At 37.2% G+C, this 27,979-nt stretch overlaps 1 protein-coding gene across 1 annotated transcript; it reads right to left on the bottom strand.

The window, feature by feature from the left end:
• Positions 1-372: 372 nt before the first annotated feature.
• On the bottom strand, positions 373-27,972 carry CHAF1B (chromatin assembly factor 1 subunit B). The gene is made up of 13 exons (XM_044666897.1): positions 27,847-27,972; positions 27,066-27,198; positions 24,518-24,635; positions 24,058-24,161; positions 18,167-18,263; positions 14,308-14,392; positions 8,098-8,191; positions 7,363-7,432; positions 7,191-7,282; positions 5,889-6,051; positions 4,000-4,434; positions 985-1,079; positions 373-485 (listed from the first exon to the last, which is right to left on the bottom strand). Exons 1-13 carry the CDS (start codon positions 27,970-27,972, stop codon positions 373-375), a joined length of 1,725 nt encoding a protein of 574 aa, XP_044522832.1.
• Between the last annotated feature and the right edge of the window lie 7 nt (positions 27,973-27,979).

Here is a 27,979-nt window from a genome sequence, read left to right on the forward strand (position 1 = left end):
AAGTCTCATCATTAAGAAAATGTTTTAGAATAAGGGGCAAAATTCACAATAATTTAAACATTTCCAAATGGCTAAAGAGGTTAGAGTTCCATCTTTTAGGAGTACAATGTCAATATTTAAGGTTAAATACTTGTATTCTCGAGTTAAACATATGATAAATAGAAAGAATAGGCATTTGCTGAAAAGGCAGTACAAGCCAGTACCTTCTACTACCAGAATCATACTTCAAGTGCTTGTGGCATCTTGGCTGAAGGCTGAATAAGTCCCATACTCCACAAGATAAGATTCCTTTTGGAACCAAAGGCTTTCCCTACTTTGGTCATACTATGGCTAGATAATGAAAGTTCATCAAGAATTCAGCCTTCCAGATTTTCAGCTGCTCAAGCCACGGCTCTTTTCATTTTCTGAAAATGGTGAGGTAGGTGTTTCACTGAACCGGAGACGTTTTGTTTCTGGAGAATTGCAAAGAGTGTCTTCAGGTATCTCTACAATATTGAGAAGCAGAAGACAGTGATTATGAAAGTCCATTACTAGAATGTAAGGTCCTTGAGAGATTAAGACTATTTAATTTTTGCATGATGCTTTGCACACAGAAAGATAATACATTATCTATTGAGTAGAAACTAAGGACTTAAAAAAGTCAGATGTAATTTACTTTAACAGAAACAAATTCGATATTGTTCTAAGAGGCGAATTGTGTGGAGGAATCCCATCTTGATAAATATGGAATTCACCCCATCTAACACTAATTGTCCCAGGGGCTAGGAGGACAGGTTAGTCTCTGAGATAATTCCATCCATGATCAGGATTCTGAGCTAATTTGTAGAGAACTAGTGAGTACTAACAAGCATGACCATTTTAAGAAGTTATACTTTCAGTCACTGAGAAATGACCTGAAAAAAATAACAAGAGATATTAACTTTCAAACCAACTAAGAGAATTAAAAATGTCTCTGGTTCAGTTAAGCAACTAAAATTTACTTACCTGTCTGACATACTTCCACAGATGGGACCGAAACTGTGCTAACTTGTGCATTGCTCGTCTGAGCATCTGACTTTAAGGATGTTAAGTTTATTCTCCTAGATTAAAAAACAAAATGACAGAAAACACAGTTGAATAAAGAATAGACATTCTTTCTATTCATATATGATAATCAAGTTCACATTAAAAAATTTTTTTAGGAAATAACATAGCTATTTTTTAATTTTAAGAAGTAGATATTACAATAAATAATTACATTGTAGCTGATAATTATATAAGTATTCTTAAAATTGAATAAAGAGTTTAGGAAAAAGAACACAGAAAAACAGAAATTTATTAGTGATGAGGAATTCAGCTGTACAGAAATCTGCTGGACTTGTCTCTAGGTTAAAAGTATATTTAAATAATTCAAATATAAATATATAAGTACCTAAAATATAAGTTTATATAAACACAATAAAAAAGCATAAATTGCTGCCTTGCCTTAATTAATTTCATTCTTCAAGAAATGGAGAGAGCAATGAAGAGAAGTAGTCCTTATCCTGACAAAGTAGCAGAAATTATGGGGAAATTGGAGGCTCTGTGACCACACCATCCTAGAATTTGTGATAGAAGGAACATGAATGCTAGGCTTTTGAAGATTTTAAAGGATTCCAAGAAAGGCTAAGAAAAATCCCTTTACTTAAAATTTTATAAGGAAAAATCTGTCCAAATGGGCCAGAAGTTCTCTCCAGGATGAAATCATGAATTCATACAAAGAAACAATTCAAATAATGAAGAAGGGACAGCGTTAGGAATTCTAAACCTCAAAATGAGTTGAGGTTGGTGACAAATATCAACAAAAAAGACTGGTAATTTAAACTTACTGAAAACAAGACTGTGTTTTCTTAATTCTCATGTACTTAGGATTCAATATTCTTTTTTTTTATGTCCATTCCTATAATAGCTAATCTTGATATATCACTTTAAGTTTGCAAAGTGACTTATAGCTATTATCTCATTTGAACTTCACAATAATCCTATGAAGTTTATCCTAGTGAGGGAGCTGAGGTAAGAGGAAGTAAGTGACTTATCAGAATCATATAGCTATTAAATGTTTAGAGCAGGATTCAAACTTAAAACTTTCTGACTCCGAGACTAGGACTCTCTCCATACGCCATCCAGCTGCCATAGCCAAATATCATTCTGAGGCATCATCATCATCATCAGAATCAAATAGTTTCTGCCTTTTATCCATTATCATCATCCCAACAAACCTAAATTGTAATCTACTCCTTTATTGGCAATCTGGAGAGAGGACGCTAGCGGATGCCAATGGGGATCTGTGTTCAAGATGACTCTCGGTGACTTGCAGGTATAAATGGCATGTTTACCAAACTGGAAAATGCCACAAACCTGGCAGACATATAGCCATGAGGGATCTACAAGGATCTCAACAGGCCAGAAGAACAAGGAGACAACCATTTGTGTAAAAACCAAAAACCACAAACTGGAGGTTTTGTTGAACGGCAAGCTTAAAACCAATCAACAGGGTGACAAGGCATGGCCAAAGAAAGGGAATACTCAGCATGGAGAGGCAAAATATGGGGACCACCAGAGGGCGACGGACACTGCTACCAGTGGGAAGACTCTTCTAAAGGGCCTCATCGGCGAGCTAAAAGGCTTGGGGAAGAGGGGCTGGGCCAAGAGGCCTCGAGACCGTGTCACCCAGAAGTCTGGGGAAGAGATGGGGGGAATCGGGGCGTGGGGGGTCAAAAACAGATGGCCACAAGAGCCACGTCCAAATACTTATGAACTGTCAGATGGGAGGAAGTTTAGAATTGCTCTGCGCAGCCCCGTTTGTCAAAGTGAGGTGCCATGCAAGGAAGAAGAAGAAGAAAGGGGAGAAAAGGAGAAAGGCTCCCACTTCCTAACAATTATTTATTCTCTGTGTAAAAGAAGCTGCTTTAAAGGAGAGTAGGAATTTTGAAAATGGAGTGCAGTTACCACTAGGACTGTTTTTCTTCTTTCAATTCTCAAATCTTTTTTTTTTGGTTTACTTTTAACTCTGATCTGGAAATCCATTGCTTGATTGTTTGAAGGGCTTTTTTCCTGCAGAGGGGGGATGTCATCTCTTGAGTAAGAAAGTGAAAAGCTTTCAAGTTTTTGAAGCACCAGAAGGAATACCCACATGAGCGAGATTATATTGAAGTATATCTGAGCCAAGAAAGGAGGAAGAGGAATTGCTATTTGAAGAGAGAAACCTTATGAGGAACTCAAGGTCAATTAAGTGGTTCTCCTGTCTACAGCACAGACAGCAGCCACAAAGACTATAATACAGAGTCAAATGAAAGCGAAGGGTAAATAAGGACTAGTTGTCATAGCTAAATTGTTATTTAGATCACAAAATAGTGCTCTCAGGTGAAAATACATGACTTATTACTGGTTTATTTGGGTATATATTTGGGGATTTTGGTTTTATAAGATTATTTGCTTACAAAAATGAACAATATGGAAAATGTTTTGTGTGATCATACATGTATAAGCCAGATTGAATTGTTTGTCAGCTCCAGGAGAGGGAAGGGAAGGAGGGAGGGAGATAATATGGAACATATGACTTTGGAAAACTTAGGTGGAAATTTGTTACTAAATTTAAAAAATTTATATATATTGCTATGTATTGAAACACAGATATCTTCATTATAGAAATTCCTTTTTTTTGAACTTATACCTTTTTAGAATCAATACTAGTATTGGTTCCAAGGCAGAAGAGCAGTAAGGGCTAGACACAAGAGGATAAATGACTTGTCCAGGATCACACAGCTAGGATGTGCCAGAGACCAAATCTGAACTCAGAACCTCCCATCTCTAGGCCTGGCTCTCTATTCACTGAGCCACCTACCTACCCCCCAAACCTCTTATTGTTTTCAGTAATATTTGTTGTCATTTTGTGCTAACATGAGTCTTTTCCCCCTCTCCTCAATGTTTTTTGGGTTTTTTTAAATCACAATTTTCTAACTCGGCTAATGTTTTTCTTACCGGGGAGTTGTCTTACTCCAGGCTTGTAAGGTATTCAGAGTAATTCTCCGGGGCTGGCTCAACTTTGTGTTCTGACTACAAGCCTGTGGAGTTTTCTTCTCTTCTGAGGACAGATTTGGGGAGCTTCTAACCCCAAGAGGACTCATGGGAGAGTCTTTGTTCATGGCTTGGGCTGGAGATTGCCTGGCCTGGAGGGGTGTGACAGAAGGGTTTGGGTCTTGATTTCTGCTGGTAGGGGTTCCTTCCACCGGCCTGGGGCTTGGAGAAGTCACTCGGTGTGTCTGATTCTTGACTTTCTTCTCTGCTGTATTAGGAGTTCTCACATTTAAAATGGGTTTCTCCTTTAATGGCACTCCAAGTTCATCCTTCTCAAAGGTCACAAAGGAGCAATACCCATCTGTGGAAGAAATGGCCAGGAAAGCCCCATCACTGGACCTTTTTTTTCAAAGAGAAGAAAACAAAGCAATGTTTTATGGAGATTGTTGTTCCACTTGTCAAGAAGTTAAAAATAAAACTAAAAACCAAGATACAACTTAGTCTATTTACCAAGGATAGATCTGTACCCTATAAAGCTTTCTTTATGTTATCAGATTTCACCTAGATAATTAAGCAGATAACTAGGAAAATCATGGCTATATCTTGAAAACAGGATCTAAATGTGTTCCTCATTAAAGTTTAACTGGATGAAAAGAGCACTGGTCTTCCAACAACAAGAACTAAGTTTTAATCCTGTATAATCCTGAATAATTCATTTAACCTCTACATGCCTGTTTCTTTATCTATAAAGATGGAGATAATACTTGTACTCTTTAATGCATGGGGTTGCTATAAAGAAAGTAATTTGTAAATCTCAAAAGTGTTAGAAAGAGAAGTTATCATAAGTAATATTAATTTATTTAGTCTTATCTGTTCACTTCCTAATAGTGTGATGGAAGGCAAACAATATAGTAGCTTCCTTATTAAAAATCAGCTCCTTAAAAAAATCAAGGGGGCAGGATTGAGAGTCAGAAGGTTCAGATCTGGCCTCAGACATTTCCTAGCTGTATGACCCTGGGCAAGTCAATTAAACCCCCCTTCCCTCCCATTGCCTAGCCTTTACCTCTCTTTTGCCTTGGAACCAATACATAATATTGATTTTAAGACAGAAGGTAAGGGTTTAAGAAAAAAATCAAGAATGAGTAGGGGAAAAAACACATCTTTCATCATCAGATAAAACACTCTTATCCCCAAGGACTTCTCCCTGTACAAATAATGATAATAATAACAATAAACAATTATATAGCAGTTTAAAGTTTACAAGTGTCTCAAAAGTCTTAGAGCAGCTTTAATAGCTTAAGTGCAATAGTATAATTTATATATATATATATATATTTAAATTTTAAACCCTTAACTTCTGTGTATTGACTTATAGGTGGAAGATTGGTAAGGGTAGGCAATGGGGGTCAAGTGACTTGCCCAGGGTCACACAGCTGGGAAGTGTCTGAGGCCGGATTTGAACCTAGGACCTCCTGTCTCTAGGCCTGGCTCTCAATCCACTGAGCTACCCAGCTGCCCTCTGCAATAGTATAATTTTAATGAACAAATTTAATAGCTTACAGATAATAATAATAAATGATAGCTTAAGGCTGCACTAAGACCTTTGGGACACTCTGTGTCAACCTTCATCATTGATCAAAAGTGACTGCAAAGATCAGGTAGGCAAACACCAAACTTAGGTTGCTACCTTGGCAAGGTGCGTGTCATGTCTTATCTCTGCTTTTTTTAATCTACTTTTAATATAATTCTAGAAATGGCCGTGACGGACTCCTTAGAAGGCAAACACGGAGAAGGGCCAAGATAGACTGGGACCATGCATTTACATTTATCCTATCCCTCCCCAACTAACTCACCATGAAATATCGCTCAGTGTGTGATAATGTATGTTGGATACATAACCAAAAGGAAAGGACTGCTGAGTGTCATAGAAAAGCACAGAATCTTCGGAAGCCACAGCAAACACCAACCGGTAGGGCAAGTGAATGATTTCCGATCCTGATTCCTGTGCAGCTTTATCTAAAGGAGAAGAAAAATCACAAGGAAAAGGAAATTTAAAACCTTTAAAGGAAATGATAGGTTGGGGCAGTGAAGTAGCTCTGTGGATAGAAAGCCAGGCCTGGAGAAGGGAGGACCTGGGTTCAAATTTGGCCTCAGAAGCTTCCTTGCTGTGGGACCCCAATGGTCTAGGCCAGTGATGGGCAAATTACTCCCCGAGGGCCAGATCCAGGCAGTAGTTTGCCCATCACTGCCTTAAGCAATTTCCTTATCACCACGCCCCCACATCCAGATATAGTGATTAGGGAATTGCTTAAGGCAGTGATGGGCAAACTACTGCCTGGATCTGGCCCTCGGGGAATAGTTTGCCCATCACTGGTCTAGGCACTTGCCACTCTTCTGCCTTGGAACCAATTCTTAGTATTGATTTTAAGACAGAAGCTAAAGTTTAAAAAAATAAATGAGAAGACAAGTTACCAAAACTGAAACCTCAGATGAGGAGTTTCATCTAGCATAAATTAATTGAAAGTTGGTTTCAAACATTTTAATTATTAATTTATGTACTCATGCATTTTTTAATACTTAGCAAGTCAGAATATAACAAGAAGAATGAGAGCCTCCTTGAAATAGAGAAATTAGAGTAAGGCTCAATCAATAAGTAAATAACTTACTATGTGCCAGATATGGAGAACACAAATTTTTTAAATGGAACAATTCCTTTCCTCAAGAAGCTTACATTTTGAGTGACATTTTAGTGCCCAGACAAATTATTTAACATTTATTCATGTCAATTTTAAAGGTTGATGAAAATAACTCAAGTAAGATTTCTGTAACTTAGAAAAACAAAAAGGAAACACTAATAAATAAATAGATAAAAAGCTATTCTTGTTAAATACAGGAAACCTAAAATAACTAAAGAGAGATCTTCTAGTACTTGGTACTACAGTCCCAATATCCATTGTTTGGAAAGAAAAAAAATCGCAAAGTAACTTGAATGTTGCCTACAAAACAGGCTCTTAGAACTTGGAAATCATTCAATCTTGGCCTCCAGTCAAGACTGTGATTAAGCCAACCCCAGAAACTCCTCTTTTCTAATAACAAAGAGACCACATATGGTTGCTTTTCATGATACACCTCAGTTACTTGTGTTATTATACTACCTGTATTACCTACTGGCCTCAATTCAAAGTAGACTGGGCAACAACGGACAGCAAGGGTTGCTTTTCCAGGGCAGGGGAGATGAGCGATAGGCCTAAAGAAACCATCATAATTTTAGAAAAGAGCAACAATTACCACATAAAATTTTTTTTAATGTTTTTCTATATATCATACCTTTTAAGATTCTTTCTAGAGAAAACATAGGTTGTATTTGTTACATTTTCACCAGACTCAACACAACCTGCTAAATTAATGGAAAAAGGAGAAAAGATTTTAGAAAAAAAAATTCAACATTACTACACTCACTTCAAAACAATAGTATTCTCCTTTCTTTGTTTTAAAAAAGTTGGTTTTTTTTCCCCCTAAAGATGCTTTATGCTCTTGAACAAGATTCTTGTGCCTGAGATTTTATCTGTGACTGTGGGTCTTTTTTCCTTTCCCTTTATTCCTCAACTTCACTTAAATATTCTTTTTCTTTTTTAAACCCTTGGTTTCTGTCTTAGTAACAACTCTAAAACAGAAGGGCAAGGGTTAGGCAAATGGAGAGACTTATCCAGAGTCACACAGAGCTAGGAAGTGTCTGAGGCTAGATTTGAACCCAGGATATCCTGTCTCCAAGCCTGGCTCTATCCACTGAGCCCCCTAACTACCCTCACTTCTATGCCTTTTGCCACACAAATTCTAGAGTAATGTTCTGTGCATTAGTGGGTGGGTAGCGTGTGTTTCTATGAACACAAATATGCCTTTCATTACTGAAGAGCATTAGGATGACCTTGTCTCATAGCTTTAGTTTTGTTAATATAATTTCTATATACACTATTAGTCCAAATAGGAACCACAATTCTAAATTAAGATTTCTTAAGAACTCCTGGAGTGAATACAAAAGGGCAAAGATTATTCTTTCATTACCTGGTGTGAGAAGCAAAGATCCATCAGGAGTAAAACTAAGTCTACGAAAGAATGATTTCATGCTGTCATCATGAAACATTCGGTAGCTTCTTGCCTACAAAACAAAGAGAATTTAAAATAGTACTACCAATTTGAATTACATGAATATAAGTAATATAAGAATGCTATGCTGACCTACTCATTCTGATTACATTGCCTTTCTTTATAGGTGTCTTTGTTCTTCCTCCTGAGTTTTTCTAGACTTTAGCACATTCTGAAAATCGAACTTGACTTAATGAACATTTATTAAACACCCACTGGATGCAGAGGCCCAGGTAAATTCAAGTCAGATCATTCAACATATACAGTGATAAAGTGCTTCTCTCACAGGGACCATGTTAAGAAAGGTAGTACAAATATTTTGATTTTCATTTCATAGATGAAGAAATGGAGACTCTTTCAGGCTAGGTAACTCTCTGACACTCAAATAGTTTAATAATGATCAAGATGGTCTTCTGACTCCAAATCCAGGGCTCTTGCCACTATATACTTCCTCTACCTATATTTTAACAAATGCATAATGTTTCTGATGATGATATGTATGTGGGTTAAGAGCTCTTTACAACATTTCACAATTGACAAACGGTAAAATGAATAAGATTTCCAAAAGACAAAATCTAAGTTATCAATAGCCACAAAGAAAAATAATGTTCAAATAAAAATAACTCTGAGGCTCTCTATATACTCATTCAGATGGCAAAATAAACAAAAAAAGGAAAATGACAAAGAGAGGAGCTTTAAGAAAATAGACACATTAAAGCATATTGGTGGCGCTGTAAATTGTCAATATGTAAATCATTTTGGGATTATGCCCAAAAAGTCACTCAACTATGCATGTCCTTTGACCAAGATCCCTGGATTGGAGATGAGAACTGGTCCAACCATTCCAGAAAGCAATCAGAATTATTCCCCAAAAGTTACTAAACTGTGTGCATGTCCTTTGATACAGAAAGATCAAAGAAAGAGTTACTCTATGTACCAAAATATTTATAGCAACTGTTTTTATAGTGGCAAAGAGCTAGGAACTAAGGGGAATACCCTTAGTTCGATTGGAAATGGATGAACAAACTATAGTATATGAATGTCAAAGAATACTATGAGTATGCTATGAGAAGTTTCAGAGAAATTCAGAAAGATTTGTATGAACTTATGCAATGAAATGAACAGAATCAGAAGAAGATTTACATTTTTTTTTAAACCTTTACCTTCTACCTCAGAATTGATACTAAGAATCTGCTCCAAGGCAGAAAAGTGGTACAGATCAGGCAATTGGGATTAAGTGACTTGCCCAGAGTCACACAGTCAGAAGTATAATTTGAACCCAGGCCTGGTTCTCTATCCATTAAGTCACCTAGTTGACCCTACATTTTTTTTAATTGTAAAAACAAACAATTTTGCAAAAGTTAAGAACCCTATATGTTTTGGGGTTTTGGTTTTATAAAATTATTCACTTACAAAAATGAACAACATGGAGGGACAGCTGGGTAGCTCAGTGGATTGAGAGTCAGGCCTAGAGATGGGAGGTCCTAGGTTCAAATCTGGCCTCAGTCACTTCCCAGCTGTGTGACCCTGGGCAAATCACTTAACCCCCATTGCCCATCCTTACCACTCTTCCACCTAGGAGCCAATACACAGAAGTTAAGGGTTTAAAAAAAATTTAAAAAAAAGTTATAAAAAAAATGAACAACATGGAAATGTTTTGTGTGGTTATACATGTATAACCCAGATTAAATTGCCTGTCTGCTGTGGGGGGGGAGGGAAGAAGGGAGGGAGACAATATGGATCGTATAACTTCAGAAAACTTATGTGGAAATTTGTTATTAAAATAAAATATACCTGGGCAGATATGCAAAGTTTAAAAAAAAGTTAATACCACTGTACTGGTCCACCATGATTCTAGAAGACTGATAAAGAATACTCCCATCCCCTAGCAGAGAGGTGAGGGACTAAAAATGTAGAACAAGAAACATTTTTTTGATATGGCCAACCTGGGAATCAAGTAAAGAAGCATTTGTTGAGCACCTACTCTGTGCCAGGGACCATGCTAAACCCTGGGGATACCCAGAAAGACAAAAATAGTTCTTGTTCTCAAAGAGCTTACAGTCTAATTAATGAGGTAGATGATGCTCTGGGCCACTATGCACTAACCCAATGTTCCAAGGGATAAATGGGAGATGATCCCAGGGGGAAGGCACTAGCTTTAAGGGGGCCCAGGAAAGGTCTCCTACAGATGGCAGGATGTTAACTGAGATCTGAAGGAAGGCAGGAAAGTCAAGAGGCAGAAACAAGGATGGAGAGAGTACCAGGCACGAAGGTCAGCCCATGAAATGCCCACAGCTGGGCAAAGGTGCAGCAAGGAATAAAAATCAGAATCCATGGAGGGGAGAAAGGTGTAAGAAGATTGGAAAAAAGGAAGAGGGAGTCAGGTTGAGAAGTTTTAAAAGCCAAAGAGGATTTTTCTATTTGTTCCTGGAGGGTATAAAGAAACGCTGGTTTATTGAAGGGGGATTGGAGAGAGGGTGAGAGGAGGGCTTTACAGAAAGATAAACTAAAATGGAGAGAGGCTTGAGGGAAGAATAACCAAAAGACTACTGCAAGAGGATAAGTGTAAAGTGAGGACCTGAAATGGGGTGATAGCAGGGTCAGAGGAGAAAAAGAGTGCATGAGAGACGCCATCAAACATTAGGCCTCAGCAAAGGAACGCATGTGGGGCATGAGAAAGAATAAGGAGTCTATAAATTCTGAGCCTGGATTGAGTGCCTGGGAGGATGATGCCACCCTTGACAGGCACAGGGAATTTAGAAAAAGAAGGGATTTGGAGATAAAGATGAGTTCAGTTTTAGACAGATTGAGTTAAGATGTCTCTGATAATTTCTCTAAAGTATGATGCTACCTCTATACTCAAGAAACACCAGTGGCTCCCTACTATCTCCAGGCCCCAATACAAAATGTTCTGTTTAGTGGACAAAGCCCTCTCCTAGCTTTCCAGTCTTCTTAGAGCTTACTCCCTCTGCCATGTCTCCTGGTTGTTCTAAAACATGAGATATTCTCTCTCAGTGCTGGGCATTTTCTCTCTGTCCCCATTCCTGGAATGCTTTCCCTTCTCATCTCCATCTCCTGGCTTTCCTGGCTTTCCCTAAGTCACAACTAAAATCCTGTCTTCTATAGAAAGCTTTTCTTGACCACTCTTAATTCTAATATCTTTTCTCTTTTCATTATTTTCTATTTGTCCTGTATATAGCTTGTCATCTTGCCCCATTCGTTTTGGGAGCTCTTAAGGGACTAGGGCTATCTTTTGCTTCTTTTTGTATCCTCAGTGCTTTAGCAGGCATTTAATAAATGTTTACTTGACTGATTAACTATAGGAAGCCCAGTTTGGTACATCGGAAACAAGACTAGCTACCAGAGAAGTAAGAGCTAGATAAAAAGCTGAGAATCGTTTGTATAGAAAGGATCATAGAATGCATGGGTGCTGAGGAGATCACCAGGCAAAGCCATACAGAGGACTGAGGATGGACCCTGGGGGGCCGCAACAATTAAGAGGAATGGGCTGGATGAAGACGCAGGAAAAGAAACCTGGGAGTGGTAAGATAGTAAGAAAAGAGTATGAAGGAGAAAAGGGTGCTTGATAATGTCAAAGGCTGAGAAAAGGTCAAGAAGGATGAGGATTGAGAAAAGCCATTAGACTTGGCAATTAAGAGAGGACTGGTAACTGGAGGGGAGCAGTTTCAGTTGAATGAGCTAGACAGAAGAAATTAAGAAAAGGGTGAGAAGAAACAAAGGGGAAGCACCTGTAAGAGGGGCAGCCTTTCATATAATTTAGCCACAAAAGGAAGGAGATTAAGGAAAAAACTGCTAAGGGGGGATGGACAGATCAAATGAAGTTTTATTGAGGATCAGAGAAACATGGGCATGTCTGTGGGCCAGAGAGAAGCAGCTGATAGATATGGAAAGACTGAAGATTAGTAAGAGAATGGGGATAAGAGAGGAGGCAATCTCACAGAGAAGGGATGGAATAGGAATTTGTTTTAATTGACTATGCATATATATATTACAATTTTTTCTTCTTCCCAATCCCCCCCCCCCCTCAGTAAGTGTGGGGAGATTGAGAGGAAATAAATGCTTGATAATTGAAAAAAAAATTTTTTTTAATAAGAAAGAAAAGATAACTTGGCATAGTGTTGGTCACAAAGATAAAAGATCTGAATTCAGGTTCTGCTTCTTGTGAACAACCTATCTTTCAAGAAACTAAAAAAAAAACCTCTTAGACTGTCAGTTACAAAGAAAATATTGATCTGCACGAATAAAGGAAGTATCTCAAAGAACTGCCTACACTGATCAAATCATAGGTCTAGTCAAAATAAACAGAATTCTAGTATTTTTTTTTAAATTTTGAAAAGTAAATCAACATTGGCTCTTCCTTCAAGGTGGCTTTAAAGGCTTGTATGTTTGCAGAATTGAACTGATTTCTTTTAAACCTTACCTTCCATCTTAGAATCAATACTAAGAAGAGTGTTAAGGGCTAGGCAATGGGAGTTAAGTGACTTGTCCCAGATCCCACAGCTAGGAAGTGTCTGAGACCACATTTGAACCCAGGACCTCTCATCTCTGGGTCTGGCTCTCCATCCACTGAGCCACCCAGCTACCCCCTGATCTGATATCTTAAAAACCAGTGACTGATGGCCTCGAAGGCACAGATTTCTGGAATCTTTGGGGGTCTCTGGTCTCTTTCTTTCTTGGAGAGTCTTTGGTGTCTTTCTTCCTTCCTTTCTTTCTCTAATTCTTTCTTTTTTTTAATCCTTGCTTTCTTTCTTAGTATCAATTCTAAGACAGAAAATAGAGGGCTAGACAATTAGAATTAAATGACTTTCCAAGGGTCAAAAAACTAGGAAGTGTCTGAGGCCAGATTTGACCTCAAGTCCTCCCAACTCCTGCCTGGCACTCTATCCACTGGGCTACCAAACCGCCCCACTCCACCCCATCATCATTTCTAGTAAATGGGTTGTCAGTTTTAAGGAAATACTATAAAGATTCCTGAAAGAGGAAAAGTAAGGATGGCAAACATCTAATAATTTAGATAAGGGTTGTCACAGTATTGGACCAAAGTGTTAAGTTTGAGTTCTGTAACATTCCAACAGCTGTGAGATATTCAGAGCTGAGAGATGCTTTGGGATAGCATATACTCCTGTCAATCCTAAGGACCTGCCCTCTGTAGTCAAAAAACAAAAACAAAAACAAGGTATGATGAAGCACAAGGATAAAAACAAGTTATCGGTACTTTAAAAATTGCTAACATATTCTTTTCTTATGGCAGTGTATGCCATTTGGTTGTAAGTTAGTAGACATTCCTTGAGCAGATAGTAGTTAAGGAAGTAGGAAACAGTATCTTGATGATTCTTGGATGCTGGGGAAAAGTTTTGGAGAAAATATTGTCCATTTATAATCCATGTCCAATACTACCTTTGTGACCTTATCCAAATTGCTTAATTTGGGTGTTAGATAGCAGAGTTCATAGTCTACTTTTCTCTAAGGGAGCTCCCTAAACTGGAATAATGAGCCATAGGATTCACAAGAATTCCCTCACATTGAATGTTGTGATGAAGTAGAAAAAATGCTGGATAAGGAATCAAAAAACAGTAGTTCTCATCCCCATTCTGCTGGTACTGATGCAAGTTTCCATTTTTAAAAAGTGTAAAAAGTTTAAAAAAAAAAGATTTTGCTCTGTGATATCTAATTATGATGAACAAATTCTTACAATAAATAATAAATCTTTTTTTCTTTTAAACCTCTACCTTCTGTTGGCTCCAAGACAGAAGAGTGGTAAGGGTAGGCAATGGGGGTCAAGTGACTTGCCCAGGATCACACAGCTGGGAAGTGTCTGAGGCCAGATTTGAACCTAGGACCTCCCGTCTCTAGGCCTGGCTCTCAATCCACTGAGCTACCCAGCTGCCCCCATAAATAATAAACTTATAAACTTCAATGGGAACAGAAGATTAACCATGCCTATATTTAATTTTTCCCTTTAATCTGGCCAAGAATCAGAGATAAAATATTATGAGTTTTGATGTCCTATTTCTGAATCTAATATAACCAGAAGGAAAACTTCTAAGCTCAATGAGCTCCTAAATGTACCATGTAAAATGTCAAAATGGAAATTTAAAAAATAATTACCTCGCCTTCAGCTCCTACACCAGATAACATCTTTGTAACATTGAAAGCAACACGTTTCTTCTGTGTGCTGTATACACGCAATACCCTAAAAGAATGACAGGTATTAGCTTTATCTATTCTCACCAATGAGCCGTTTCTTGCTTCATTAAAAAGAACTTAAAAGCACCAAGATGGAAGAGGGAGAGAAAGTCTGGCTCTCCCTAACAAAAGATCTTGAAAAAAATCTTCCAAACGTGCCAGACTGAATTCTGATCAGAGAAAGGCAAAAAAAGGAGTCACGGCAACCAAGAGGACTTGGGGCAAAGAACAGAAGTCTGTGAGCTCTAGAAGGGGGTCTGACCAGGAGGATATGGCCATAGCAGTAGAAGCCATGGGTCCTTTCTAGCTCCCTGGTTCACATTATGATCAAACAGAGATAAGCCAAGAGATAAGATTGTCTTATTCTTGGAACAGGCCAGGAGGACCAATGTGAGTGGATCAAAAAGAATATGGTGGGGGCAGCTGGGTGGTTCAGAGGATTGAGAGCCAGGCCTAGAGATGGGAGGTCCTGGGTTCAAATCTGGCCTCAGATATTTCTTAGCTATGTGACCCTGGGCAAGTCACTTAATCCCTATTGCCTAGCCCTTACCACTCTTCTGTCTTGGAACCTATACACAGTATTGATTCTAAGACAGAAGGTAAGGGTTTAAAAAAAAAAAAGAATATGGCAGGGAGAAAGTAGTAAGATGGATAGAAAGGTAGGAGGGGCTAGGTACTGAAGAGCATTGAATGACAGAATACAGGCCTGACCATGTTACTCCTCCTACTCAATAAACTCTAGTTTATTAGCTCCAGGATCTGTCATTCAATGATTCCTTTACTGAACTTTGTCTTTAAAATACAATATACTAGGAAAATAGGGACCTAGTTTTATAAAAACTTCCACACCTGATTTATTTGGAGAACTTCAAAATGTGTGGGATGTCTTTACACAGAGTGAAACAAAAAGCTGGAATTAATCTACACACTTAAAAATTAGAGGATGACTAAATAAGTTCTGGTATATTAATGTTACATCATATTTTATATTAATTTATATTAATGTATTACTGACTGTTCATGGTATATATTAATACATTAATTGATTATTAATATACTCGCATTTTATGCTATGCTAATATTACTATTATATAATGCAAGAAACAGAAAATGTAAAACATAAAGGTAAATATGGAATAATCTGTATGAAGTGGTAAAAAAAAAGAAGAAATACAAGACTAGAATGATATATTCATTGGCAACTATATTAAACAAATAAACAAAAACATAGTAGTAAGTAAGGGACCAAAGAGCAAAAATATTTTGCATGCAAAAAATGGTTTGTTGTTCATTATTTTGGGTGATTATTGTTATATGCTAAAACATTTATGTAAGATTTCTATCCTGATTTTGTAAGTTTGTCATTAATTATAAGTATTACATGCCTAATTAATGAAAAGCTTATAGATATCACTGATATCCAATAAATGTAAAAGATTTAAAAGAAGATTCCCAAAATCTAGAGACTAAACTTCATGATGATTTACAGGAGGATATGAATAGGTTGAGAAGACATAAATAGGTTCAGAATGTTTCCTGGAAGGAGTTTATTTTATTTTATATTTTATAGCAATAAAATAATAAGTTTACTGAATACAGTAAAAAAAAGTAAAATATTAAGAATTGCTCTAAGACCCTATTTTATAATGCCCCTCATATAATGTTCAAAATATATAAAGATTAAAGCTAGGGAGAAGCTGTGGCAAAATTGGGACACGCTGCTGGTAGAGTTGTTAATTGGTCCAACCATTCTGAAGGGCAATTTGGAGCTATGTACAAAGGGCTTTAAAAGACTGCCTGCCGGGGGTAGCTGGGTAGCTCAGTGGATTGAGAGTCAGGCCTAGAGACAGGAGGTCATAGGTTCAAATCCGGCCTCAGACACTTCCCAGCTGTGTGACCCTGGGCAAGTCACTTGACCCCCATTGCCCACCCTTACCACTCTTCCACCTAGGAGCCCATAAACAGAAGTTAAGGGTTTAAAAAAAAAATGACTGCCTGGCCTTTGACCTAGCCATACCACTGTTGGTTTGTACCCCAAAGAGATAATAAGGAAAAAGATTGGTACAAAAATATTTATAGCCGCACTCTTTGTGGTGGCAAAAAATTGGAAAATGAGGGGGTGTCCATCGATTGGGGAATGGCCGAACAAACTGTGGTATCTGTTGGTGATGGAATATTATTGTGCTGAAAGGAATAATGAACTGGAGGAATTCCATGTGAACTGGAACGACCTCCAGGAATTGATGCAGAGTGAAAGGAGCAGAACCAGGAGAACATTGTACACAGAGATGGATACACTGTGGTACAATTTAATGTAACAGAGTTTTCTACTAGCAGCAATACAATGATCTAGGGAACTTATGAGAAAGAATGCTATCCACATCCAGAGAGAAAGCTATGGGAGCAGAAACGCAGAAGGAAAACATTATAGGGAGCCATGCCTCTATATGATTTTTTGGGGTCCTGAGCAGCATGGTGGCATAGGATGGTTAAAGCAGGAGAAAGAAAATGAGAACTAGACTAGTGGTTAGCCCATGCTGTTCCAAAGTCTGTGGGCTTGGGAGTTTATTATATACTGATTTCAAACAAAGAACACAGCTATGAAGGGGTAACAGATCATACATAACCCATTAAAGTCTAAAGAGTAAAGGTATAAGTACCAAGACAATGGCCAAATTCCAACCATCAATTAGTAAGGATAATTCTGGGAGAGGAAATATTTTTATGGAGATGCTCACTTATTGAGTTCTGTCTTCCAGGATTATAGGCACCTGGACAAATAAAGTCATGACTAAAAGCGTCATACTTATCTAAGTATGCAGTCTTATCTTAAGTAATGTTTGTTAGGGTTCAAGTTTCTTAATTATCAAGGAGAGGAATCATTAACTCAGTAGATGCTGGTCTGCCACTTCAAAGTTTTCCAATAGGAGTTCTAACAAAGGTGGGGATCAAAACTGAGTCAAAAGAGGAGCCTCAGATTTTTATCTTAGATGGCCCATTCTGTCTGCATTTCTGACATGCAGTGCAGAAAAATCATACACACAGTTTTACTTGCCGATGATTTTGTAATGGGATCCAGATAAAATATCTGTTATAGACTCTGTTTCTCTAAATGACTCCTAATAGCCTCTTGGAGGGATCAAGGTGATTTTGGATTAACTTACCTGCTGGTACCAGAGCTTTTCGGGGCTCAGGTGACCAGAACCAAACACAAAGACTGCCTCAGTCTGGATTGGTCACGTAGGGAATCCAGATAACAGGCCCTAAATTTGATCCTATTTCTCCAAAGGCTTTAATATATCGAACGGCTTCCCACAAAACATGATCAATCATGTATATGAATAACATGGAAATAGGTTTTGAACAATGATACATGTATAATTCAATCGAATTGCTTGTCAGCTTTGGGGGGGGGGGGATCATGAATCATGTAAACCATGGAAAAATATTCCAAATTTTAAAAAAAGACTAAAGCTAGGAAGCTACATCTATTGAATTCATTGAACAAATATTTATTAAGCACCTGTTCTGTCCACTGTCCTCTACTATATGCTTTATAATGAATTTTTGTTCTACCAGAGGAAAATATTAACAATGTGATTATTTAGAAAATTGAAAATTAAAGAAAAAAGATAAAATGACAGAAGCATTAAAGCTTTAAGATTAATATTGGTAAAAATATTGATAATAACATCCAAAAATATGGCATATAGCCTTAAATTTAAAATAATTATTATGAAATGTTACTACAAATAATTTCAAGTGCAAAACACTAACTCACCTGTCACAGCTCAGAGTAGCAATATATTGGCCCAAAGGATCCCAGGTAACTCCTTGTACATAACTCTTGTGCTCATTAAATATGGAAACTTTTTGACCTAGAAAAGCATATAAAATAATATAAAACCCCTACTCAAGTTTAAATGACATAAATTAATATTCACTATGAAGAGTTCATCTAGAAACTAACCATGTTCTTCTGCCTGTGAAATTTGTTACTGTTCGTGAATTGTCATTCGTCTTGTATTATTTTGAAGCAGAAAAGGAACTTTGGTATAGAAAAAAAGAATTAAACTAATTTATAAAGATGTGAAGGGTATGTGAAGAGTCCAGTAGCAAAAAGAAGCAGATAAAGAATATACATTTATGGAAAACTGATAAAATTCTAGTGTGAAGAAAGTTTTTCCCAAAGACTGCTAGGACCAAATAGAGAAAAGGACAGAGAACTGACTGAGACAACACAGCATTGTAGTTTACTCACCTGAACATATCTGGTTTTAAGAGAACAAGAAGTTAAAATCACAAGGTGGTAATCAATTTTGGAGACTATGAGATGTCTAAATAAGGGCTGTTGGGTTCATAACTAAGAGTAGGGATTTTTCTTGAAGAAAAGCTTCTTTTACTGAGCACCAGGATCTCTGACTTGAGCCACTAAGCAAAATGAAACACCGAGTAGGAGGAGGGACAGACACGATTAAAAAGGTGGCAAAGCAGGACCAAACCAGGCAAGCAGGCTTCAGCTATTGTACTTAGGAGGCTGCTGACTTTAACCTGTTTCATTTTGGGGATTGGCAAGAGGAAATGATGGGAGCCTTCTTACCAGAAGAGAGCTGAACTCTGCTGTAGTTTCAGCTATTTGCCCTTTAAATCTATCTAAAGATTGAGAAGTGATTTTCTCAAAAGCTTCCAGTTGACTTCTGCTGCTCCCCTCTGGCCAGAGGGAAAAAGCAGAAAGAAAACCAGATGTTGCAGTTGCTTTGCTATAAAAACAGATGAAGCTGAGTGGACAAACCTGCATCCTCATAAATGAGCTGAGAGGGCTTGCTTGCCTGCAATGCCTAGAAAGTCCAAATGAAGAGAGTGACAATTCACTAGGAACTATCTATTATTATCATGATAGTGTAACTACCTCTGTAGGTCTTTTTTTTTAAACCCTCACCATCTTGGAATCAATACTATGTATCAGTTCCAAGGCAAAGAATGGTAAGGGCCAGGAAATGGGCTAGCAAGTTGCATCCCACTCCCCACCCCCCAGTATCAACTTCAGGGTAACTGCCAGCTACAAAAATTTGTCCCTCTTCATCAATTGAAAGGAGGAGAGATTTATTCAGCAGGAATAGTGAGGATAAGAAAGAGAGCTCAGAGCAGAGAAACAGCTTCTTGAGATGCACATTATTCATGAAGGGACCAAGGGCATCAAGGCTGAGTTCTCCGTTGCCTCCCAGGGACACATAATGTCCATGCCTCTTGCACTATCTCCAACAGAGATTGTGTCCACTAGTGGAACAATGGAAGCCAGGTTTATGAGTTAATTTTGTTGTATTTATTATTTCTGCATTGCTTTATACAATAAATGATGTACTGAATATTACTGATTTTATCTTATTGTAAGTAATTTTATGTTGAGAACTTAATAGTGTAATTATTGTGACTCATTTTATGTAAATGGTAAAAAAAACTGTTGGAGGTTCAAGAACTATGGTGACAAGTAGAGGGAATGTATCCCCCCTAGGTATAGTCACCTAGAGAAAGCCTTTCTCTGGGAACCCAGACTTACTAGAGTGAAGACAACTTGGGATGAGTAAACCAAACCAGTAAAAGTGGCTGTCTGTGCCTAGTTTCAGATATTAACTTGTATGTATTTGTGTATTTGGAGGGGAGGGAGGTGGAGAAGAAAATCTATGCCAGATACACTATCCATCTGTCACACATAAATGAACAAAAATTACAAGTTTGGGATACATAGGGTGATTTTACACAAAACAAAACTTCTGTAAAGGAGCAAAAGAAACAGGATAATACTCAATAATATGTGAGTTCATGTGGTAACTGTATTCTACTTAGAATTAGAATTTTCTATAATGCTATGTAAGGAAGAAAAATAATAACAAAATTAATTGGGATTTACTTAAAGTTCTACTGGAGGGGGCAGCTGGGTGGCTTAGCAGATTGAGAGCTAGCTAGGCCTAGAGACGAGAGGTCCTGGGTTCAAATCTGACCTCAGACACTTCCTAGCTGTGTGACCCTGGGCAAGTCACTTAACCCCCACTGACAGCTCAGTGATGGGTAAATTACAGGCTGCAGGCCAGATGCAGTCCCCTGAAATGTTCTATGGGCTGTGCCACATTATTCCTATGCTGACGAATACAATAAATGAAACTTCGAAAGAGTTGCCTTAGAAACACTCACAGATGAGTATTTCCTTTCCTTTGGCCCCCTCTTTAAAAAGTTTGCCCATCACTGGACTAGCCCTTCCCACTCTTCTGCCTTAGAACCAATACACAGTATTGATTCTAAGATAGAAGGTAAGGGCCTCAACAAATAAATAAATACATAAATAAAGTTCTACTGGTAAACATAGTTATTTATCTTAACTAAGAAGTCCTATTTTCATTATACTTTGGATTTCGCAAGTTCATACTTAGTGAACATTTTCTTGTAATGAAACCTGAATATAGCAGAGAATATAAAAAATAATTATCATTCACACCACAAGTTTAAAACCAAACCCTGACTTATGAATCTCTTGGCAGATATGTAATTCTTTACACAGACTAAGTAGTTGATGGTTAAGGGCTTCTGCTGACCCATCCATATTCTTATCCTAGTCAGGTGATGAAAAGCATGAAATGTCTTAGTAGTCATCTCTCTGACCAAAGAGGACAGTGAAATTAGTTTTCACCACAAGGAATAAATCTATATAACCTTGGCTTTATCAGTTCTAACACTTGGGTTCACCAGTCACAGACAGCTGTAACACAAATTTTATGTGTGTGTGTGTTTATACATAAACCCATATATCTATGTATGTCTGTGTATATATCTATATACACATATATGCATGTAAACACTATTAATAGGCAGTTGCATCAGAGGTTAACATGGTTTTACTTAGTTCAAATGGAAATGGATTTATGAAGAAGGAAATTGTGAAGGCTATTTTACTTAGCAGGAAGATATCTTGGAAAAAAGTAATAGATAAAAAGTACAGAATGCAATATACATTTTTAAACACAGCCATGTGTTGATCTGTTTTACTTGATATTTATTCAAAAGAAGGTCTTCCAATGGAAGGCAGTGAGGATGATTAAACCCGATGTACTATTAGTGGAGCTGTGAGTTATTCCAGTCATTCTGAAAAGCATTTGGAACTATGGCCCTAAATTTACTAAACTGTGCATACTCTTTCACCCAAAAATAGAATTACTATTAAGGGGACGAAAGAAAAAAAAAGACTAATATATCCAAAATTATTTATAGCAGGGGGCAGCTGGGTAGCTCAGTGGACTGAGAATCAGGTCTAGAGATAGGAGGTCCTAGGTTCAAATCTCGCTTCCGACACTTCCCAGCTGTGTGACCTTGGGCAAGTCACTTGACCCCCATTGCCTACCCTTATCACTCTTCTGCCTTAGAGCCAATACACAGTACTGATTCTAAGACAGAACGTAAGGATTTAAAAAAGAAAAAAGAAAAAGAAAAGAAATCTCAGAGTAGAAAGCACGGGAGGTGGAGGCCCAGGAGCAGCCTCCTGGGCAAGATAATTATTGAATTGAAGTTTGAAGGCAGCCAAGGATTTTGAGAGATGCAGGTGATGGAGGAAAATTCCATAAATTCAAAACACTAAGGGAAAAAGCATCACGTGTCTGGAATAAGAAGCTGGCTAATATAGTTATTTTAAAATTTTAAAGAGTATTTAGAGAAGGAGAGAATGGACAAGATTGAAAAGACAATAAGGAGACAGAATGGGAAGAACTTTAACTAAGAATTAAAGCTTCTATTGGAGGCTTACTGAATAGGGGTGGTGATAGCAAACCTATGACATGCGTGTCAGCACTGACACACGTAGCCATTTTCGATGACATGCGGCCACATACAGAGAAGTGTGAGGCCGCATGCCAAGGATGAAACATTTGCTGTAGTGTAGTGTAGACACTGTGCACTATAGATGACAATTCTACCTATATTAATTTACCTATTTTGGCTTATTAAATAGTTATATTTTACAATCATACATTTTTGTTATTTAAACTATAAATATCACAAAATTATGGTTTTTTTCTTGAAGTGACACACCATCCGAGTTATGTTTGGGTTTTTTGACAAATTTTGACACACCAAGCTCAAAAGGCGGCCTATCACTGGAATAGGGAATGGCATGGCTACAGCTGCCTTTTAGGAAAATTACTTTTGTAATTTTGCAATTTGTAATTTTGTAAAAATGTGTAGAGGATGGGTTGCAGGGAAAAAAGAGGATGCAGGGAGACCATTTAGGAGACAATACTCTGGTCCTGAAGTAATGATGGCCTGAGCCACAGGGGCAAGTTAGAAGAAAGGGACATGTCCAAAAGATACTGTGGAGATGGAAGCAGCAAGACCGGACGAGAGCCTGGATCAGGGGGTGAGACAAGAATGGGGGATGAAAAAATAAATGCAAACCAGGGTGGCAGGGTAGAAGGCTGTGCCCTTGATAGTAAAAGGAAAGTTCACAAGATAGATGAGTTTAGGTGGGAGAGGAGAAAGAAAATGTTGAATGTGAGAATCCTAAAGATCATTCTTTTTGAAATGTCCAATGACCAGTTAGTTGTACAGGATCGTAGCTCAGCAGACACAAAGAGATTTGGGAACTGATGATAATGGAATCCCTGGGAGTTGCTGAGGATATCAACTGAGAAAATATAGACTGTAAAGAGGGGAGGGCACAGGACAGTGGGCATAACATGGACTCTGAAAGGAAACATTCAGAGACAGGAGAACATGCAGCATTAAAAGTGTCAAGAAAATACACAGTAGAGAAAATAAGCAGAAGAAAGTAGTCAGTGTTAAAATGTTGCAGAAAAATCAGGAATGAAGACTGAGAAACGGTCATTAGATCTGGCTTTCAAGAGATCCTATGTAATTATGAAGAGAGCATCTTCAGTTAAATGAGATAAGAAAGTAGCCAGGAGGAGGTTTACAAGGACCAAGAAAGCACCAAGTCCAGGTAGTTTTTAAAGGCATTTGTCTGAGAAAGAGGAGCAAATATTCAAGTTATGGTCACGGTAAGATGTAGTAAGGGTTACTTTGGATGGGAAGAGTTGGGTATGTTTGTAGACATCAGAGAACGAATCATCAGTTTGCAAGACACTGAAGTTTGGGAGAAAAGGACAATAGTGCAAGTAATCTTCTAGAGAGGATGGGATCTAGGGGAGACGTAATAGGGTTAGCCTTGGCAAGAATTACCAACTCAACATCAAAAGATTAGAGTAAAAGAGGAGATAACAAGAGACAGTACCATAGGGATACTGGGATGGGAGAAGAGGAAGCTCTTGGCAAATGGCTTCAGTAGATGGGAGAAGAGTAGGTAAAAGGAGGTTCAAGGTCTCCACAAAACAGTTATCTAATGATTCCCCAGGCACGGAATACTCATGAAACCTAGTTCCATACACTAATGGTTATTTAGAGTTCTTGGCAATATTCTGGTGCCCAAATAATGAGGACAACCCCTTATTGCTAGCTCACCCATCAGCTTCCATTAGAATGAAAAATCTTTACCAGTGGAAAGTTGACCACCTGTGTAAGAACACTAAAGGGTTTTTAAATTTCTTTTCTTGGTGTTTTAATTTCCATGTAGTTATTTGATATTCACCTTGATTCCCAAAGAAAGAAATGACAAAAGAAATATTTATCAGTTACCTTTACCAACATCCCATATAATAGCTGTGTTATCTACAGAAGCAGAAGCCATTAAATTTCCATCAGTCATCCAGCAAATATCATAGACATCTTCTAAGTGCCCTCTGAAAAACAAATTAGAGGCAAAAATAGATTACATATTATCTTAGCATCATGGTTTTAAATATATAAATTGTTTTAAAACATAGTTGTTTTAATTATTAAGCACATTAGAACAAGATTTCTTTAAATAAAATACTACTAGATTAGAGACTACATATACATAGCTACTGTCAGCTACATTAAAAGAAATTTGTAACTTAAAAAGTAAGCAAATTTAATTCAATTTTGTATAAGGATATTTTATTTTCTTTTATAATTCAAAAATTGTTCCTTCATAATTTAAGCAAATGTTTAAAGCAGATATAATTTACCAAAATATGTATTAAGTTGAAATAGAAATGTGAGAAAAAAATGTTACCTTAATGTTTTAATGACAGCCCAATTCTCCTTATTCAGTTGTGCCTCATCCTCATCCTGAAATGCAATTTGTTCTGGCTCCTTGTTATCATTAACTTTCCACAACAAAATGGCAGCATCTATGAGGTATTTAAATTAATGACAGATCCATATTTTATTCACTATTTCTGCAAACATTACTTCTTTCTGACTTTTTGGGGAGAAGGGAAGTGAGAGGAATACTAAGCTGGTATAGTTAGCACATGTGAAAAGAACAAGATCTTTCAGAAAGGATCTGGGATTTCATCAAAAAAGATCTGTCATTCAATTCTGAGGGATTTAAGGAAAAGAACGCTACCCACATTCAGAGGAAGAACTGCAGGAGTGGAAACAGAAGAAAAGCAACTGCTTGAACACATGGGTTGAGACAGACATGATTGGGGATTTTGATTCGAAACTACCACACCAAGGCAACTATCAACAATTTGGAAATAGGTCTTGATCAATGACACATGTTAAAACCAGGGAAAATGCGCATCGGCCAGGGGTGGGGGGAGGTCGAGGGGTGAAGGGGAAAGTAGGAGCATGAATCATGTAACCATGTTAACTTTACTAAAAAATGAATATTAATAAATGTTTTAAAAAAATAAAAGATCTGTCATTACATAACCATAAAGAACTCCCAGAGTGTAAACTCTTTTTGCTTTATAGATAGTATCCCTCAGTACATAAGTAAATGCCACAAAGCTGTCTAAAGCCCACACAGGTGAAAGGATTCCCTCAGATCACTTCAGAGATAAAATTTTAACTTAATTAAGTCTCTCTTCCAACTCCAGCATACTACACATCTCTATATTATTCATTATTCATTATGCACATTATTACCAGAAATTATTTTGGAAACACTTAGAGAAAACTAGAAACTTTTAGTGGAAATGGAAGATAATTGTTTTTAAATTTACCTTCAAACTCTTCATTTCTATTAAGCACACATAGAAAATACAAAATCAGTTTATCTGTTATCTACTTTTAAGTAGGGAAAGGTCAACTCAAGAGATAAAGGTGTTAAACCACTTTATCCAGCCAAGACAAGGAATTTAGTTCTTATTATGAAACTATGTATTCAGTACTTTTTTTCACTATTTAGAATGGGTGCCTATGAATTCCAAAAGAATGATAAGGAGGATCAATATCTACCTCCTACTCCAGAAAAAAAAAGAGAATGAAGTCACAAAAAAATATATCCGATCCTTTCAATTGTCAATTTCAGTCTATTGATGACCCAGGAGAAGACAGAACAAATGTTCTAACTTTATGTGTTATCTTTCTCTTTTTGATTGTGCACTGCTTGAGGGCAAGAACTGTCTTTTATCTTTCTTCCTTATCCTTGGCATTTAGCATAGTGACAGGCACAGAGCAGGCACTGAAATTTACTTAAGATTAACTGACCTTAACCTAAACCTTCCTACTCCCAAGCACTCATAAAGACTAAGTCCATGTCTGGAATACAGCTGCTTATCTTGGTCTATAGAAATCTTTTTTTTTTTTTTAATCTTTATCTTCTGTCTTACTAAGACAGAAGTAAGTCTAAGTATTGGTTCTAAGGCAGAAGAGGGGTAAGGGCTAGGCAATGATGATTAAGTGACTTGCCCTGGGTTACACAATTAGTGTCTAAGGACAGATTTTAATCCAGGACCTCTAGTCTCTAGGCCTGGCTCTCAATCTATTGAGTCACCTAACTGCCTCCTATTTTTGCTTTTAAGACTTAGCTTAGATGTTTTCTTTTCACAATCATCCCAAATTTAAATGTTCTCTCTTTGCCTATCACATTCTATCTGTTATCAGAAGATCAAATAATTTAAAGTTCTAAGGAACCAAGGTATCTAGTATATCATGTCCTCTCCCTATTAGACTATAATTTCTTCAAGAAAAGTATTGTCATTTTTCATTTTTGAATCCTTATCATCTAATAGAAAATCATAAGTATCCATTATATAGATGATTATACAGGTATTCCTTCCACATCTCAGGGATTAGGGGCATGGAACGTACCTCTGTGATATGAGAAATCTGCATAAAAATTTTTGCAATAAATTTTTCTTTTTCTTTTATGGATTTTTTACAGTACCTGATTGTAAAATTTGTGTTAAGTACAGGTTTCCCTTCCATATCTCAAAGGTAAACATTAATTTTTTACTTTCTTTAACCTTAAAAAAGAAATTGTGTATATTTATAGTATTAAAAGATAAAATATATTATTGTCATACAATACATGTGTTTTCTGCATTTCTGAGTTTCTAAACTTTTCCTGTGTCATCTGCCGGTCTTTGCACGTTGTCTATGGCTTCTGCAAAACTCCCCAAAGATTCCCATTTAATTTCTTATGCCTACCCATGATATATCAAAAATGTGCTAGGAAAAGTCAATATGTCTAGAGATACCTATATTTGCTATATGAAATGTTGAATTTTTAAAAAACTAGATCAAGCCAAAAGCCCAAATTCCATCATCTACTTAAAGCTTGAGGTAGACAGTTTCTAGATATAAATGCTAAATGTAACAGTACTCACCATCTCCCCCAGATGCTAAGATTTCCCCATTAGGAGAAAACCGAACAACATTTACTGCTTTTGTATGGCGAGCAAGATTGGACAAAAATTCTACAATGGCTTTCCCATCTGGTCCTTTTTCTACTTTCCAGATCTATTGATTAAAAAAAAGGCATCATTAATGTCAGAAACAAAAAGATTTCCTTTTTAAATTGCAAAATAAAGGTCCCTTTGAAATAAGAATGACTTTTATGGTGTTATGAGAAAAAATGGTTAGGGTATACATAGGTATCCATGCAATGTCAAAAGAATGAGAAGACCCTTGGAATCTACCACAGGTGGACTTTTGTCGGATTTAGGGAAAAAACAAGGACAAAAATTGGATAAGATGGATAGGTAAGGATCTGTACAACTTGGAAGTAGAGATCATGTATCTATTAGATTATGATTAAAAAGTACTTTCAGAAATGTTATATCCCTTAATCCTAAAAATACTGTGAAGTAGACAGCATCACTAGGCTCATCATACTCAAACTAGGGTCTAATTCTAATTAGATGAATAAAAATTATAATAGGCACTAAATAAGATTTGGCTTCAGAGACACAGTCTTACTTGTGATAGCTAATGTCATTGTGACCCTGGACCAGGCATTAGCCTCCGCAGCGCTCCCAGGTCTAAGACTAAGGTGCTGATTATGAGGGAAGGAAATCCCTCCAACTAATAAAATCCCAACCTCAGGAGCTAGATCTCCTCGTTTATATTACCCCATTTTACATTTTCTCCTGCAAGTTTTGAACTTACCCGCACAGCTGTGTCTACTCCTGAAGAAGCCAATCTATGAATTTTCCCATCAGTCCCATGCTGGAAATCCAGGCTGTACACTGGTTCTTTGTTGTGCCATGCTATCTCACAAGTAATCACCTTCATTCTCCTT

The sequence above is a fragment of the Gracilinanus agilis genome, chromosome 3 (genome assembly GCF_016433145.1).
Source record: "Gracilinanus agilis isolate LMUSP501 chromosome 3, AgileGrace, whole genome shotgun sequence".
In the NCBI taxonomy this organism is placed as follows: domain Eukaryota; kingdom Metazoa; phylum Chordata; class Mammalia; order Didelphimorphia; family Didelphidae; genus Gracilinanus; species Gracilinanus agilis.